This window comes from Sander lucioperca, chromosome 5 (assembly GCF_008315115.2).
Source record: "Sander lucioperca isolate FBNREF2018 chromosome 5, SLUC_FBN_1.2, whole genome shotgun sequence".
In the NCBI taxonomy this organism is placed as follows: Eukaryota; Metazoa; Chordata; class Actinopteri; order Perciformes; family Percidae; genus Sander; species Sander lucioperca.
The window spans coordinates 10,891,244-10,906,855 of NC_050177.1; the positions used below are offsets into that span (position 1 = coordinate 10,891,244).

The 15,612-nt window shown below is 42.7% G+C and overlaps 2 protein-coding genes across 4 annotated transcripts in view; both read right to left on the reverse strand.

Annotated features, from left to right (window-relative positions):
* Nucleotides 1–3,410, reverse strand: part of LOC116047699 (protein jagged-1b) — a 67,620-nt gene extending 64,210 nt beyond the window's left edge. Inside the window, exon 1 of the mRNA XM_036001571.1 lies at nt 3,322–3,410. Coding sequence (XP_035857464.1) covers nt 3,322–3,372 — 51 coding nt within the window. The 5' untranslated portion in view covers nt 3,373–3,410. The remainder of the gene's footprint in view (nt 1–3,321) is intronic.
* Nucleotides 3,411–3,429: 19 nt separating this feature from the next.
* snrpa (small nuclear ribonucleoprotein polypeptide A) lies at nt 3,430–6,314 on the reverse strand. 3 transcript variants are annotated; one of them, XM_031296627.2, is made up of 7 exons: nt 6,231–6,314; nt 5,828–5,908; nt 5,538–5,710; nt 5,270–5,446; nt 4,274–4,450; nt 4,085–4,173; nt 3,430–3,999 (listed from the first exon to the last, which is right to left on the reverse strand). In XM_031296627.2, the coding sequence occupies exons 2-7, from the start codon at nt 5,898–5,900 to the stop codon at nt 3,840–3,842; spliced, it is 849 nt and encodes a 282-aa protein (XP_031152487.1). In that variant the 5' UTR covers nt 5,901–5,908; nt 6,231–6,314; the 3' UTR covers nt 3,430–3,839. The 3 variants fall into 3 exon arrangements, with proteins under 3 accessions (XP_031152487.1, XP_031152489.1, XP_031152488.1); XM_031296629.2 differs by having other exon boundaries at nt 5,828–5,903; nt 6,231–6,299; XM_031296628.2 differs by having other exon boundaries at nt 5,828–5,903; nt 6,200–6,269.
* Nucleotides 6,315–15,612: the final 9,298 nt, after the last annotated feature.

Here is a 15,612-nt window from a genome sequence, read left to right on the forward strand (position 1 = left end):
TTTACCTACTTTACAAGCATGGGGGATATGCTGATTTGTATGGAGGCCCATAATGCTCTGAACAAAGTGATTAGAGTTTGAATACTTTCTAATAAATACAGGACTAATATGAATTTGTATTCTTTTTCTAAAAGGCCAGAAAATATTTAAAAAGTATCAATTGGGTGGAGAAAGTAGGCGTCTAGCAGTCTAGAGATCGAATCCAGCCAAGGACCATTGTTGTATGACATCAATGCCCTTCTCTCCCTACATTTCCTTTTGAGCTCCACTGTTGAATAAAGAAAACAAGTACAATAATCTCCTATGTCCTACAACAGGACTGTTTTAGCCGTTTTATGATCAAAGAAAGTTATTTCCCCAAACAATCCATCTAGACATCCAACTATAAATCGGGGAATTTCTGTATGTGCCCGTTGTCTTTCAAATATCTCATGAACCGTTCATCTCAACTTCTTAACACTCGGTTTCCTGGGTACCCTATGAACCTAGCGTTTAGAATTTTGAGCATTTTGGACAGCATTCGATATGGGATATTATTAAACTGAATAAAACTAAATGGCCGCACAATAAAGGTTGACTAAAAAAAAGCGCTGCCATATCGCTGGCTCTTGTGTCTACCCTTCACTATAAAAGTGCAGTTTAAATTCACTCAGAGCATTTTGCTAAGAGGAAACTCAATAAAACGGCATTTTTGCTGACACTAGGTATTAATCAAAAGTCAGACCCTATATCATGGGGTTGCATATTAAGTGCCTGGGGACCTTCTTTTAAAGCGTAACTCTCGCCAAAATGCAACCTAAGGTCTTTTTGTGAATGTACCCGAGTCAAACTTTCGTTTAAAAGCATATTTAGGATGGAATCGCCACTTTTAAGATTTACCGTATTTTCGTTTTTGGGTCAAATGGCCTTTTGAATGGGAGTGCTAGGGGCACTTTTATGCTAGCCTAAAAATAGCTATTTTTAAAACACTAAGAAGGCTCGACACAACATGAAACTTTGCTCGAAGTATGACCAGGAGCTCTACACCTTAACGAAAGCATTGACAACATTGTTTGTGTACCCAGAGTTTACTAAAAAGAAAGGTTTTGAGCAACTCACTGTAGCTGTTGTTCTTCCGGTCGCCGTCTATCGAGCCAGTCAAAAATAGTCAAGGGAGGAGAGTAAAGATGGAAAGCTCCAAAAGCTTAGTTCCATATAATATATATTGTTGTTTTGTCGTTAGTGAAACACAATATTGACCTTGTAGTTGAAAAAGGAGCCTCATATAAGAATGACATTTCCTCCTATGGAGTCCGTTCATTCGCATTCGGAGATTGCCTATTTTTTGACTGGGAAAATGGCGGATAGTGTAAACAACTGCTAACATGAGTTGCTCAAAACCTTTTTTAGTAAACTCTGGGTACACAATGTTGTCAATGCTTTCGTTAAGGTGTAGAGCCCCTGAGGCCTGTACTACGAAGCAAGATTTGGCGTTAACGAGCTAACTTCAGGTTCAACCCAGGGTTTTCTGTATCACGAAGGTGGATCACTTGTTACCGGGTTAAATCGCCGTGGTAACTTAAGCTGAACGCCTAACCTGGTCGGGAGCAGGTTATGTTGGAGATCAGAGATCAACCGGTGTTAAAGCACCGCCTACTGACCAATCAATACTCGATTGATAACGGCGTCACCGTTCTTATAGAAGATCAGGCGGAGATCGGTGCGCAGAGAGAGGGAGAGGGAGAGAGGGGGAGAGCTCATAAAAGTTAAAACATTTAGAGACAGACAACCCGTTGACATTCACTAATGGGTATCTTTATGAAAGATATAGATTTTAAGCGGAGCTATTTGTCGGCTTCTTCAGCTGTGTGTCGCCAATACGCACATCAGTTAGAATTATGTTTTGATATATATATATTTTTTTTAATTTTCTCTCACAGCTTAACACTGCTGGGGTTGCAACTGAAATAAAAGGTTAAAGCAACGACAGCTCATGGAAAGCAGAAGTGTAATTATGGTCAGATCTTGTGCCTGACTGATGGGAAAGTGACCAGTGTAGTCTAATGTAGGCTATTATAGTAGGTGTACTGTACTGTATATTGGCCAGAATCTGCCTTTGGGGTAGGAGGGGGGCATATCATAGTGGGGGGGCCTGGGTCTCCTCCCCCAGGGAAGTTTTAAGCATCAACGACTTCATTTCCTGCATTCCGATACACTTTTATGCACCAATTTACAGTAAAAAAGACCTTTATTCAGCCTATAGATGTTAAGAAAAAAGCACCGATGACAATTCCAAATGTATCAAAAATATAATGTAAAGTATGTTGTTACGTGTCATTGGGCATTTTTAAGTGGGTATATAGAAATCCTGGAGCTTACTATCACGTAGACTACACCACTGGAAGTGATATTGATAGGCGTTGTGATTTACGCAAAACAGCGTTGGCTTTTTTTGTCAACTTTCCTTCCTGCATTTTGCCTGTAAAACCGTGTCTGTGTTCTTATTTATGTAGAATTATAGTTTGCTCTTCTTATATAAAATATGCATCTTTGGTAGATGTTTGTGATTGGTCGTGCTGTGCAAACACGCCTCTTTTATGTGAACGCGCACGTCGCTGGATTGCAAAACCCTGGGTTGACTGAACTAGTTGTTAACCACCGTCGTGACACAGGTTATGCGGGACCGCGGCTGTTAGGGTTAGTGAAGCCGTGTGTCTGAAATAAATCCAGGGCATGTTGTTTGATTTGTATTACAGGCCTCTGGTGATACTTCGAGCAAAGTTTCATGTTGTGTCGAACCTTCTTACTGTTTTAAAAATAGCTATTTTTAGGCTAGCATAAAAGTGTCCCTAGGACTCCCATTCAAAAAGGCCATTTGACCCAAAAACGAAAATACGGTAAATCTTAAAAGTGGCGATTCCGTCCTAAATATGCTTTTAAACGAAAGTTTGACTCGGGTACATTCACAAAAAGACCCTAGGTTGCATTTTGGCGAGAGTTACGCTTTAAGTTAATTTGGGGTACAATAGTTCTGGAGAAAGCTACAAGCAGCAATACCACAGCATAAGCTATCAACCCTTTCCAAACACTAGTACTGTTGTCGTTTTTGGATGGAATAAAAAAAAAAAAAGGTCAAGTCTCACATAACCCCCGCAATTACAGATTATCGCTAGATATTCAAAGTTTCAGCAAAATTAATGACACCAGGGAAGAGGCAAAAGTAATGGGCACAGGAAATAATTAGTTATCAGTTTGATTGCCAATTATAATTTTTTTTTATATTTGCGTGTTTAGCCCATCCATCCATCCCTCCCTTTAGCCACCTACCCCTGTGAAACACACTTCAACATCAGTGGTAGAAGAAAGTAGGTTTGTAGCACCATCTATTGGCATGGGACGGACTCCCACTGCAACATAAATACATATGAAGAAGTGAGGCAGAGCACTGTCTCAAAGAAAATGTATTTTAATTATGAAAAGAAATAAGCTCCAGGTACAATGTCTGGTAGAGCAGACCCTGGGTGCAATGCTTAATGACAAACAGTTAAAAAAATACAGAAGACACGTCAAGTTGCTCATGAATTTGAGTTACAAGGAGGATTAGCAGAATAAAGAACTCGATAAATTTACCTGACCATTATTTTAGGTCAAGAGCTCTGTCAGTGTGGAACGATAAAACACAGCAACTTGATGCAAAGAATGTATACTTACATGTAATCCTGGACGAAGGGGGGAAAAAATACACTGAACAGCAAATGCCAATTTCTAAAAACATTTTAGTTCAGGTCACTGCTGTACATAAAAAAAAAAAAAAAAAAAGACCTGTGCATGTATGTAAGAAAAATAGCAGTCTGGAGGTTTTATTTCTTAGCGAATGAGATCTTCATGGCGTTCGCTTGTGTGATCTTAAAGCCTTGTAGTGCGTCTCGTGCAGCGCCGGCCTGTACGTCGTTCTCAAACTCCACAAAGGCGATGTCGTGGCGACCTGGGACCAGACGCACCTCCTTGAACCCGGGGAACCTGAATACACAACAACACAGTCAGGTCTGGCATTCGACAAATAGACAAATGCAAAATCAAATGCAGGGGAGAAGTTGCTACTGACTGGTTGAAGAGCATGGAGAGCATGAGTTCGTTTGTCTCCTCTGGCAGGTTGGTGAGGAAGAGGATGTGATTGGGAGGATTTTCTGCAACCTGTGAGGATGAAAGACAGTAGAGGTCAGAATAGAACCACCATGGCAAAATGATAACATTTTATTTTAACAAATAACATGTTCGGTCAGAACATACGAACCTGCTGGGGCATTTGTCCAGGCATCTGTCCGGGCATCATCTGGCCAGGAGGCATGGCACCAGGGTGCATCTGACCAGGCGCCATCCCCGGAGGAGGCATCATGCCAGGAGGGGGCATATAAGGCGGCTGGCCTGGTATGTGCATCATACGAGGAGCCTGGCTCATGGGAGGCATTCCCTAAAGAGTGAAGTACAACCGTGATGAGTGTGTCGGTAGCTGCGATTACATTTTTCCCCCAACACCAATGATCTCCACCCACATCTGGAGAGCCTGCATGCTACGGTTTAGTCTGCTGCACGGAAATTTGGTGTCTGCTTTATATCTATCTATCTATATGAATAGATGGAGACCAACCAAGGTGAGTAAGAAAATGTGATTTGACTGAACATACTTTTGCCTCCTTTACCCGTACGCTTATTTATTTTTGTACTTTAATTATTCACTCTTATCAGTCTTACAATGTTACGCGTCTTTCCAACAGTTCCTGATTACCTGATTTTCACTATTCACACATGCAGCCACATTCAGGAACCTTTCACCTTTTCATACTTGCCATGGCAATGCCAGAAAAGAGACAGTCCAAGTGCTTATCCCTGCAATGTTTCTGCTTGCATTCACAACACAGCAGTACTGGCGTTACTAGGTCTTTGAGGTGGGAATTGTCAGTATGAATTTCCCTAAATATTGATCCCTGCTCCCATTTGCACATGACCCCATGCAAGCAATGTCCCTGCACATTTTAGGGAAAGTTTAGTCTCACTTTAGTTATATGTTCCAAAGCACATTGCAACTTTGTTTGGAAAAACATAATTAGATAAACAGGAAATGGTTGGTTTTTAGTTGCAGGGGGGGAGCAAATCCATCTTCATCCAGTAACCTGGATCTCACAATTGTTTGCTACTGCTATGTCACAATAGCTTATAAGTAAATTCTGTTGCCAACAGTAACTCTACAAACTGATCAAACATAAAATAAAACACACGTTGCCCTACTTACAGGCATGGCAGTCGGTACCCCAGCAACCATGGGTGCAGCAGCTCCAGGTACACCCTTCTTAGCTCCAGCTGCATCAGCTCCTTTGACCTTCTTCTTCTCCTTTTTACGGTCACGCTCCACATAAGTCCCCTTCATTTTAGCTATGATGTCAGAGTCCAGCTTGGCATACTGGATACGCTGTAGGATTGATACGCAGCATACGTTGTTATATTGCGTTAGTATGCTTTTTGGCAACTTGTATTCGCCTTTCACTTTTTGATTAACCTACCATGGGTTTGTCGTAGAAAGGAAATCCCTGCATGGATCTCAGAGCATTGGAAGCGCTGTTAACCTCTTTGAAAATAACAAAGGCCTGCCCCTTCATCTTTAGGTTTCGTGCAACCAAGATGTCCAAAATCTGTCCGAACTGCGAGAAGATGGCGTACAACGACTTTTTCAACTCTGCAGAAACACGAACATGTTGAGAAACCATTAGTTTGATTACAGAGGCTCTCTGTGCGCTGTGTGTATTTACATGTAACGTTAGCCAGAAACTGAAGGTTAGAAGGATTAACTTACCATCTTTCTTGATTTTCTCATTCAAGTTGTTGATGTAGATTGTATGGTTGAGCCGTACATCCGGAGTGGTCATTTTCTAACCTGCTGATGAGAAATATTACTTTCAAATCAGTTAGGACAATTCATGATTTGCCACTAAGCAGCTAACAAGCTACAACCACCCTAGCCATACCAACTTGGATAACGTGGGGTGAACGTTAGCTTAAAAGCTAACTACTAGCTAGCTATAGCTAACATTCTTTAGCTTACTAGTTGTATGTATCTAGTCTATCGCTTACGCATGTGATCCCTCGCTGTCACAACAAACGCCCAAATAGTGAAGTCCATAAATGGGTTACATAAGGTCTTGATAACAAAAAATAAACGATTTAACTGTTCAGTTCGATGTCGAAGGATTTCTTACCTCGGAAGGATGAATAAAAACCCCGGCCTTCACAAATCCCGTGCTCTGATCTCGCGATAATAAACAACACGGGGGGGGTGTCGTGCCAAGGTGCTATCCCCGCCACGATTTGTATCCCCTGGCCGCGGGAGCGCGCGTGCACTCAGACGGAGTTTAACTGCTGCACTTCGAATTCACCTCTTAAATGGAACAAACATAGATATATACATGTGTATATATCTATGTGGAACAAATAGCGACGTCTTCCGTAGTAACAAGGGTCTCATTTATCTACATGAATAGGCTACGTGTATTTGTTACATTAAGACGACGTGTGAATTGTTTAATGCGTTGTTTAGTATTGTGGATTAATTAACAGTGTTTTCCAAAGTTCCATAATGCCATGCACGAACGATCGATCGATCGATAGATCGATAGATAGATAGATAGATAGATAGATTTTTATTGATCCCAAAAAATGGGAAATAACGGTGTTGCAGCAGCAAAATATCAGACACACAGCACACATACAGAGTAGCCTATACATTAAATAATAGGAAACAATATACATGAAATAATAATAGAATACTACACGAGCAATATTTAAAATATATACAATTTGGAAATAAAATGCACAACTGTTTCAATAGATATAGATAAACTTAATGTGAAAGTTGGGGAGTAAAAACGTACAACTGTTTCACTAGTAGGATGTAGATAAACCTATTGTGCAAGGTTGTGCAAGGTGCATTCAGTGCAGTTGTGATGTATATGAGTCTTATCTCACACTCAGTGATGTAGTGTTAAAAAGTTTAATTGCCTGTGGTAGGAATGATTTCCTGTAGCGGTCCGTGCGACATCGAAGCTGTCGGAGCCTCTTAGAGAAGGTGCTGCTCTGTTGGACCAGTGTGGGGGGGTGGAGAGGGTGGTCGGGGTTATCCATGATAGATAACAGTTTGTTCAGTGACCTCCTCTCCACCACAGCTTCAAATGTCTCCTGTTTGCAGCCAATAACGGAGCCAGCCTTCCTCATCAGTTTGTGGCCAACAGAGCGCTGGCCACAACAGACTGGTAGAACATCTCCAACATTCTGCTGCACACGTTGAAGGATCTCAGCTTCCTCAGGAAATAGAGTCTGCTCATCCCCTTCTTGTAAACAGCAGTGCTGTTGATTTTCCAGTTCAGCCTGTTGTCGATGTTGACACCCAGGTATCTGTACTCCCCAACCATGTCCACATCTCCACCCAGAATGCACAGGGGCTGCGGAGCCGTTCCCTTCCTCCTGAAGTCAATCACCATCTCCCTGGTCTTATCCACATTCAGCAGCAGGTGATTCTTACCAGACCACTCCACAAAGTTGTCCACCAGCGCTCTGTACTCTCCCTCCTGTCCATCCCTTATACACCTAACAACTGCAGAGTCATCAGAGAACTTCTGTAGGTGATATGACTCTGAGTTGTACTGGAAGTCTGTGGTGTATAAGATGAACAGAAAAGGAGACAGCACAGTCCCCTGTGGAGCCCTCGTACCACTCACCACCACATCAGACAGAACACGGTCCAGACAGACAAACTGTGGTCTGTCTGTCAGGTAGTCAGTGATCCAGGAGACTGTGGACGCACCGACACCCATCATCTGCAGCTTCTCGCCTAGTAGCAGTGGCTGGATGGTGTTGAATGCACTGGAGAAATCGAAAAATGTGATTCTCACAGTGCTGCCACCGCCATCCAGGTGCAAATGAGCTCACTGCAGAAGATATATGACAGCATCGTCCACTCCCAGACGAGGCTGGTAGGCAAACTGTAGAGGGTACAGAGAAGATCTCACCTGCGGCCTCAGGTAGGCCAAGACCAGCCTCTCCAGCACCTTCATCACATGGGATGTTAGAGCCACTGGGCGGTAGTCTTTGAGGCCAGATGGAGTCGACTTCTTAGGGACCGGGACAAGGCAGGATGTCTTCCACAGCAGCGGCACCCTCTGCAGACTCAGGCTCAGGTTGAAGACATACTGGAGAACACCAGACAGCTGACTAGCACAGGTCTTCAGGACCCTGGGGCTGATGCCATCCGGGCCGGCAGCCTTGCGCTGGTGAAGCCTCTCCAGCTGTTTCCTCACCTGGCCAGGTGTGAATGAAAAGCAGGGGGGGGGGGTGCTTGAAGCGTCTGTGGGGGGAGATGAGATGTGCTGTAGTTGTGGGGGGAGTGGGCAGACCACAGGGGGGTGAGGTGTGGGAGCAAGAGGGAGGGGGAGGAGGCAGAGAGGGGGTGTGGGGGGTTGGTGGAGTGGTAGAAGAGGCAGGGGATGGCTGTGAGCGAAACCTGTTAAAGTAACAGTTTATCTTGTTTGCTCTCTCACGGCTGCCTGGTGTTGGTCTTCTTCTACCCCCACACCCGGTGATCTCTTTCATCCCTGTCCACACCTCCCTCATATTGTTCTCCTGTAGACTGGCCTCCAGCTTCCTCCTGTAGGAGTTTTTACATTCTTTCAGTTTATCCCGTAGTTTGTGCTGTACTCCCCTCAGCTCCTGTCTCTCCCATGACCTGAAAGCTCTCTTCTTCTCATTCAGAAGAACTTTCAGGTCACTAGTGATCCACGACTTGTGAGTGGGAAAGCAGCGTACAGTCCGGGAGGGCATGGTGATGTTCTCACAGAATTTGATGTATTCTGTGATGCAGTCTGTCATTTTATTGATGTCCTCCCCATGTGGTTCACAGAGCACGTCCCAGTCTGTAGACTCAAAACAGTCGTGCAGAGCCTCCTCAGCCTCCTGAGTCCACCTCCTCACAGTCCTTCTTTGGACAGGCTGCCGCTGTACAAGAGGAACATACTCAGGAGACAGCAAGACAAGGTTGTGGTCTGATTTGCCAAGGGGGGGAAGGGCAGTGGCACTGTACACATCCTTGGCATTACATACAGGAGGTCCAGAGTTTTATTGTCTCTTGTGGGGCAGTTAACATATTGTTGAAAGTCCGGGAGGGATTTATCTAGTGAAACATGATTAAAATCCCCAGTGATAACCATGAAGGCATTTGGCTGCTGCGTCATATGCTAGCTACATAGGCCGACTGATAGGCCTATCTATGTGAGTCATGCAGGTTTATGAACAATATTTTTTCCTCGTCTTTGCTAACCTGTCCCGGATCCCTGCCCTCTAACGTGATTTCTGTTTTAATTAGGGCAGTCAATCAATTAAAAAATGTAATCTAATTAATTACATACTCTGTGATTAATTAATCAAAATTAATCGCATACATAATTAACGGTGTCTGAATATGGCGTTATATATGTCACATTCCTGAGCGAGTAATTGTATGTTTTGAGCACAGAGAACTATATTTTGCAAGCGCATTACATCGCATTTTGAACAGAAATGTACACTCGCAAAAAATAATTCAGTTTGAGTAAACAAAAACCTATTTCGTGCACAATAAATGTATTTGCATGTCTTTCTCTGCTCGCAGGTAGACGCTGCTGCGCTCCGGTCATGTCTCCCTCGCTCTCAACCTCTTCTCTCTACGCGCTCAACTCTAGACACGCTCGCTCAGATTTTCACAGCGTTACAAGTGTGCCACAAAACCAACCAATCGCAGAATCAAAAGGTCAATTCTGATTGGCTGTTTGTCTCCAATTAGATCGCAAGTAGCAGGAAAGACATCTACAGGGAAACAGTCTTTGACGCAACACCTGCCGTGATGCCCCAGCAAGGGGTATCTCTGCTGTAGCCAGTGGGTACTTGGAAAGATTGTGGAGCAGCTTAACTAATTAAAATAATTGAATTATGATTGATTTAAAACAATATATCAGCTAAAACAGCTCAACACATGTTTAAACATATAGCGAAGTAATCAATGGTAGAAATAAACAGCTAAAAGTGGCCTACTGACTTAACAGTTGAAATGATTAGCTAAAAGTAAAGGATGAATTTTGAAACATTAACCACACTTCAAGTAAAAGGCCTAGCTAGCTAGTAGAATTTCTGACCAAACCAACCTAAATGTTTACAGTTCAATTGCATGAAAATGTAAGAATATTCACTTTAATATGATAAATAGTGTGAATACATTGGGAGTTGATAGGGCGGGGTATGTGAGTTTATATGACAGGGCTGTGGGGGGACCTCAGACCAGAAGGGTTGGAAAGCACTGATCTACAGTATTTTATATTATTGACCGACCGGTATATTACAGACATGCCTTAATAGTTGTGTTAATCACAAACCGTTGTTTGAATTACATATCTCCGTGTGTGACTAACGTCATCCTTCACAAGCAATCTAACATTAGCTCAGCATGGATAAAGTCCAGCTATGCATCCAACGTATTCATCCGAACACACCTAAAATGTCACAATCCAGCCACTTGTAAGAAGTTTGTAATACTGGTTACATAGTTATCGTGTTTTATTAACCTTAATTCTGTTTGCCAAGGCTATATATTTTATTGGCTTGCAAAGTAGCTATCCGATGCTAACGCTAACGTTAGCTAGCTAATTTATGTCAAAAAGCAGTAGCTAACTAATGTTACTGCCAAGATATGGTTTCATTGTAAGACAGCGTAAACACATGACAACACTTGACGAGTCTTACAACACCTCTCTGGTCTCTAGTGAAATCATATCTTGGCAGTAGTTAGCTAACGTTTCTGCTTTTTGAGATAAATTAGCGTTAGCAACGGATAGCTCCTTCGCAAGCTAATATAGCAACATAATTCAGGTTAATAAAATACGGTAATGCAACCAAAGTATTAAAAACTACTTAGCTACATGTGGCTATAGTGTGACAGGTCTACTGCTGTTCAGTCTCGCATTGCGAGACCTAGCTAACTTAGCTAGTTACAGTGCTGCGAGGCCTGTTCAGATGGCATGTCGGCTGCAGTCTCTTATATACAGTCTATGGCTGCAGTGTGTGAGCTAGCTAGATTGCTTGTGAAGGATGAGTCAAACTAACGTTAAACACACAAGGAGATATAAGTCAAAGAAAACAACGGCATTATAGTACACACAAATATTAAGACATTTCTGTGATATAAGTCAATAATACAAAATACTGACCGAAATGTGTTTTAATCCAGTAACATTAGTCGAACAGCTCCACTGCAGTCAGTATTTGCTGTACCAACAGGTGTAAACTGAAAAAGACTGTTCCTCCTAGATTTTTGTTTCCTGCTACTTGCGATCTAATTGGAGACGAACAGCCAATCAGAATTGACCTTTTGATTCTGCGATTGGTTGGTTTTGTGGCACACTTGTAACGCTGTGAAAATCTGAGCGAGCGTGTCTAGAGTTGAGCGCGTAGAGAGAAGAGGTTGAGAGCGAGGGAGACATGACCGGAGCGCAGCAGCGTCTACCTGCGAGCAGAGAAAGACATGCAAATACATTTATTGTGCACGAAATAGGTTTTTGTTTACTCAAACTGAATTGTTTTTTGCGAGTGTACATTTCTGTTCAAAACGCAATGTAATGCGCTTGCAAAATATAGTTCTCTGTGCTCAAAACATACAATTACTCGCTCAGGAATGTGACACATATATAACGCCATATCTGAACCGATACTTTTTAAGAAAGTAAAAAAAGAAAAGAAAAAAAAAGGGTAGGCTACTAAACAACAGTTGGTGACATTAAAGAACGGCTTGTTTATTGCTAAGGCCATATGGTCAAAATTAAATGATTTAAGAATAATGTATAACAATAACAATAACTTATTTCACTTGTAAATTGCTGTTGAACGACAAAAACAACCACCAGATGGGAAAAGGACATTTACAATAACTTCAAATGCACCATGAGGCTGTAGTTTACCAGTTTCATTGAACGCACCGTCTGTGTTGCAGATTGTTACATACCGGTGTTGAATCCTCTACAGTCAAACACAGTCAAACTTTACACCGTTTAGCGTTAGCTGTCAGCATTTTAACCGTGTTTAATCCAGCTACTAGCTAGCGGTAGGCTAATGTTAGCTGCTGTCGAGTATAGTGTTAACTAGCTAGTGGTAGGTTAACGTTAGCTGCTGTTGAGTATAGTGTTAACTAGCGTCACGTGCAGCGGTGTTTGTGTTGCCTGTATCGTCTTCAGAGCACCAGAGAGAAGCGCAGACATATCAGTGGCACCAGATTTCGGTAGCCAGGGTTGGCAGGAAGAAGATTTTTACAAGTAAATGTTCCAATCAATGATCCAGGCAGCACATTCTCGTCTTCCTCCTTCATTTTACAGTCCAATGGTGGCTAGAACGGCTCCGGGTCAAACCTCAATATGGAATGGATTAATCTGCGTTATTTTTTTTAACGCGTTATTTTGACAGCCCTAGTTTTAATTTAATTTAGTTTAATATGGCTTTTCAATTAACCGCTTTGTTCACCTGTCTACTGTGTTGATAAAGGTTTATTGTACTATGTTACCCACAAGTCTTAGCATGGCAAAAACACAGGAAGTGGGCAGTGTTATTTGGCGCGTCTGGAGAGTAACCTACATGTGTTGAAGAGGCTGAAAAAAGAATAAAGAGTTCTCGTGAGTAAGCATGTTGCAGCGCCAAGTTTGTCATAAATAAAGAACGAACACAACATGGTGTCAGAAGAGGGATAGTCGCTGCAAGAAGAAGAGGAGTTTTGCACGCCGCAAGGATTAGCAAAAAGAGGCTAACGCTAGCGACAGGTGAACGCTCGTCAAGCGGAGATAAAAAAAAAAAAAAAAAAAATATGGATAAGCTAAGTCCACCAACACCTATGCAGCTAACGGGAAATCTGGCTGACAACTGGAAAAGGTTTAAGCAGAGATTCAACATATATATGGCTGCAAGTGGATGCGGTGAAGAAGACGACAAGGTAAAAGCGTCAATCTTTCTGCACGTCATAGGTGAGGATGCGCTGGATATATATAACAGTTTCCAACTTGACGAAGATACGACCCTGAGTACGCTAATGGAAAAGTTTGAAGAATACTTTGTGCCAAGACAGAACATTACATTTGAGAGATATAAGTTTTTCTCATGTGATCAAAAACAAGGAGAGGGTTTTGATCAGTATTTAGCTGAGCTACACACGCTGAGTAAGACGTGTGAATTTGGAATTTTGAGAGACTCGCTAATCAGAGATAAAATCGTCTGTGGCATACCTGATAATGGACTCAGAGAAAGACTACTGCGGGAGCAAGACCTGTCATTAAACAAAACTGTGACCATGTGCAGAGCAGCAGAAACCACACGTGCTCAAGCCAAGGAGTTGCGCAAGGAAGAAACAGCAGTACATGCTATAAAGACAGGAGTACAGCACTTTAAACACCCAAATAAATACAAGTCACAAAGAGAGAATAAAACAGACTTTAAATGTGGGAAATGTGGAGGAAGCCACAAACCAAGGTCGTGCCCAGCGTATGGCAAGCAGTGTCATACCTGCGGGAAAAATAACCACTTCTCAAAGTGCTGCAAAGCGGAGGCCTTTAAGAAAAAGAAGGTGCATGCAGTTGAAGAGGAACATGAGGAGTTCTTTGTGGATGCTGTGCATATGAACGAGGCTAAAAAGGAAGAAGAATGGATAGTGCCATTGACTGTTAACAGGACTATCATCCCATTCAAACTGGACACAGGATCCTCAGCGAACCTCATATCTGTGGATGAGTACAAGAAACTCACAGTGAAGAGCAAAATATTCCGTGTAAAAACAAAAGTGAGTGGCTACACAGGAGAAAAAGTGCCAGTCAAAGGAGGCTACATTGCAACATTCCAACACGGCGGTAAGCAAATAAAAGAAATGCTGTTGATTGTTGATATGAGTGTCAAGCCAATATTGGGATTACAAGCATGCGAACGGCTGAACCTTGTAAAAAGAGTTTTTGTAGTCTCATCGCAACCTGCTAACGATCATGATTCACTCATGAAGGAATACAGTGACTGTTTTGAGGGGCTAGGATGTTTACCAGGGGAGTACAAAATACAAGTTGATATGAATGTGACTCCAGTAGTTCATCCATGCAGAAAAATACCATTCAAGCTGAGGGGAAAACTCACAGAGGAGTTAAATAGAATGGAGAAGTTAGGAGTGATAAAGAAAATCGATGAACCTACAGCTTGGGTCAGCTCGCTGGTCGCTGTGGAAAAACTCAACGGAAAGCTGAGAACCTGTTTGGATCCAAGGGATCTAAACAAAGCAGTCAAGCGCGGACATTTTAAGTTGCCGACAAGGGAAGAGATCATGGCACAGTTTGCCGGAGCCAAGTGGTTTAGTAAACTGGACGCGTTGTCAGGGTTCTGGCAAATGAAACTAGATGAGGAGAGCTCAAAGCTATGTACTTTCAACACGCCGGAGGGAAGGTACAGGTTTTCTGGGATCCGGGATCCGGGATCCTGTCAGCACCAGAAGTCTACCACAAGAAAATACACATGATCTTTGAACACATACCAGGAGTCAAAACCATGATGGATGACATCATTGTATGGGGGTCAAGTCAGGAAGAACATGATGAGCGACTGAGACAGGTGCTCGACCTGACACGGCAAGTAAACTTAAAGTTAAACAAAGACAAGTGCCTGTTTGGAGTGAAGTCATTGACATTTGTGGGGGATGTAGTCTCTGAGGCAGGGATTAGTCCAGACCCAAGGAAAACGTCAGCCATCAAGAACATGGAACGTCCCAAAAGTAAGGATGATGTCAGAAGGTTTCTAGGTATGGTCACTTACCTTGCAAAGTTCAAACCTCAGCTGTCAACAAAGTCAGCGCCACTCAGATGTCTCCTAGAGGAAAAAAATGAATGGACATGGTCACATGAACAGGAAGACTGTTTTAAAAATCTGAAGAGAATACTCACCAACGAGCCGGTGCTTAAGTTCTATGACCCAGAAAAGAGCACACGGATATCAGCTGACGCATCACAGTATGGACTAGGGGCAGTATTGCTACAGCAGCATGATAAAGACTGGCAACCTGTTGCCTATGCGTCCAGAGCCTTGACATCAGCCGAGACAAGATACGCTCAAATCGAGAAAGAGCTATTAGCCAGCACCTACGGATGTGAAAGATTCCACCAGTATGTATATGGTCAAGCTTTTGAGGTGGAAACAGACCATAAGCCCCTGGTGGCGATCATGTCAAAGCCACTCAACGATTGTCCTATGAGGATACAACGCATGATGATAAGGCTGCAAAAATATGACGTGAATATGACCTATAAACCAGGCAAGTACATGTTCGCTGCAGACACGCTTTCTCATGCAGTTGACAAAAGTGACAGTGCAGATGACACGACACATGCACAAATTCAGGCTTATGTGGACATGATAGTGTCATCCCTTCCTGTTTCTGAAGAGAGAACGGAGCAGATCAGGAAAGAGACAGAGAATGATCAGACCATGAGAACACTAAAAGAGACAGTACAAAGAGGATGGCCTGAACAAAGACAAACATGTCCAGCTGCAATA